Genomic DNA, 2,604 nt, shown 5'->3' on the forward strand with positions numbered 1-2,604 from the left:
TAATATTTTCCTCTTTATAGGAGCGATAGAATCTAATGTGCAGCACTATTAATAAGATTATCAATTTCGGAGGGACTATAGTTTCAGACTGAAAGCTCTCTGGTGTTTCTGTAGACAGAATCCATTCATATGTTAAAAAGGCTTTTCTTGGTATGGTATGTATCAAAGGCAAACTAAATTATAGAAAGATAGGGCTGGCAAAGAATAACAGTGGGACAAAAATTACTCTTAACACTAGCGGTGTCATTAGTTCAGGGACAGGGGGCTACCACCTGCTATTGCTGTATCACTGGCTTGTGGCTGCGTAAAAGACCCAAATAACCAGATTAATAAAATATAATCATTTGTTTAATCGACTAGTATTTCTGATGTCATTAACCGACTAGTCGACTTATCACTCACATCCCTCAGCTTTCAATGTTATGTGTTATATTATATTATATTATTGCTCATAGTACTACTATTGAAATCAATTGACAATCAACCTACAGCCACAACAGAACCAGGGAAGCACCATTCAAAAGGTCACCATGTCATCAACAGAGTTCAGACTGTTCCTCAAAACTAACCAAGGAGACTAAATAGTTAAAGCAACACAACTGACTGACTGAATATGTGTGTGATATGTGTGTGTGTGTGTAGCTGGGGCAGTGTGAGACAGTATTCCTGTCAGCTGTTGGTAAGTCCTCCTCCCTGGCCTTATTTAGACAAACACTAATTCAGACACACACACACACACACACACGACACACACATATACTGGTAAGACATGCTTCCACTTGTGGAAACACACTCTCAGGCAAACCCACATACTCAAAATGGTCAAGAATATTCCTACCCTTTTCTGTCTTTCTAGCCCACTCACCTCTCTCGTCTCGCTGTTTCTTCACTTTGTTCCCACTTTCTTCTTCCCTCCCTCACCCAGGTGATGGGAAAAGTCATGCAACCTTAAACCCTTGACACATTTGTGTTTTGACCACCATTCATCAGTTTTGGCTGCACTGCAACCTTCAAAGACTGCATCTCCCATTTCCTACCTTCTACCACCAGCTCTACTGGATTAGACTGTTTAAGCATGTACTTATGATTGTATTGAAGCATGCGTACATGTGCATTTGTGCCTCTTGTTCTCATGCATCGTGCAAGTGTTCAGTAACACACACTAATCAAAGAAACCACTGTTACAAGTTCAACACAACTGAGAAAAGTTAGGTCCACTATGTAAACTCTGATGGATGTTCACAATGGACATTTTGTATAATATATTTACTGCTCACCTTTGTTTTATGTTCCAAAGAAGTTTGATTAACCTCAAGGTTAGTTTCAAACCTGTTTTATTGTCTGATTGTCATTTTCAGCAATGTTGCTGGTTAGTAAACGAAGACATGAGTAAGTACCGATAGACATAAGAGCCAACAGGTGACACGTAACTTCGATCTCCACTTCAAGTCCACCCAGGGATCTTTCGTCATCCTTCATTACTTACACCCTCACTTTCTGTGGGCACTTTATAAATATAAATGCAGAAAACAGGCCAAAATGTTTAGTTGTGGTTTTCTGAGATTATTTTACACAGGATATTTTACCTGGAGATGGCAATCTCCACTTTGGTTCTGGCGATGGCGGCTGCTCTCACTGCACCCTCGATGGCTCGACCCACCTTCTGTTTGGTCTTGGTGTTCTTCAGTGGGATCAGCTGTTTCCTGATGCCCCGCACCAGCACGTTGTTCTTGTACTTTCCTTCTTCCTTGGTGCCATCAGGAAAGAGGGTGCAGCCATAGCCATGGCGCTTGTTGTTCAACCACTCGCCTTCGTACTTCATGCCGTTGGAGCGCTCAGAGACACCAAAGCCACTGCGCTTGTCATTCTTCCACTCGCCCATGTAGGACTCAGTAGTGGTGGCATCCACATTGTCCTCCAGTGGCAGGTAGTCATCACCTGGGTCTCCGTCTCCAAAGCTGATTGTTGAATTGGCGTCACTTGAACTGATGCGGCTCATGGTGGTGTCACTGTGTGCTGAGCTGCGTTTACTGGAAATTGATGAGCGCGAGTCTGATTTGCGTAGTCGCTGAAGGCTACCGAAGAGGGAGCCACGGCGAAAAAGACCTTTCTTCTTCTCTAAACCTTCTCCGTCTGAGTGGAAGTTGAGTACAAAGCCACCACGTGTGCCAGCAGGGCTGTCAGACAGGCTGTCACGCAGTACTGTACCATTACTCTGCTCACTGCGAAGGGAAGCCAGTGAGGTTCGTAGAGGTGAGCGGATGACAGAGGCCATACCATATGGAACACTTTGACGTACGCCATAGCCATGACGCATCCCACCAGTCCACTGACCCTGGAAGGTACCTACAGCAACAACAGAAGGAAGGAGAGAGATGACGGACAGTTAGCAAACTGCAAAATACAGAAGCAAAGAAATCAGACAGAAAAAAAGAGACAGATAAGTAGATAACAATGAATAACACAATAACTGAATTATAATAAATTAAAAAGTCACAGAACAGAATCACGTATGGAATACAAGAATGTTTGAGATGTGATTTTGTGTTCTCCTGGATGGATGACCAGTGGAGATGTCTCGATATAATCTCCTTCCTTCCTGCC

At 43.3% G+C, this 2,604-nt stretch overlaps 1 protein-coding gene across 1 annotated transcript; it reads right to left on the reverse strand.

Moving 5' to 3' along the window:
* Positions 1-1,449: 1,449 nt before the first annotated feature.
* On the reverse strand, positions 1,450-2,356 carry LOC118334841 (junctophilin-1-like; the record flags this gene model as incomplete). The annotated part of the gene is made up of 1 exon (XM_035670913.1): positions 1,450-2,356. A coding segment is annotated over one exon (774 nt), but the record flags the coding sequence as incomplete, so codon positions are not given.
* Between the last annotated feature and the right edge of the window lie 248 nt (positions 2,357-2,604).

Source organism: Morone saxatilis, unplaced genomic scaffold (assembly GCF_004916995.1).
Source record: "Morone saxatilis isolate NCDOM2014 unplaced genomic scaffold, NCSU_SB_2.0 Contig23, whole genome shotgun sequence".
Lineage (NCBI taxonomy): Eukaryota > Metazoa > Chordata > Actinopteri > Moronidae > Morone > Morone saxatilis.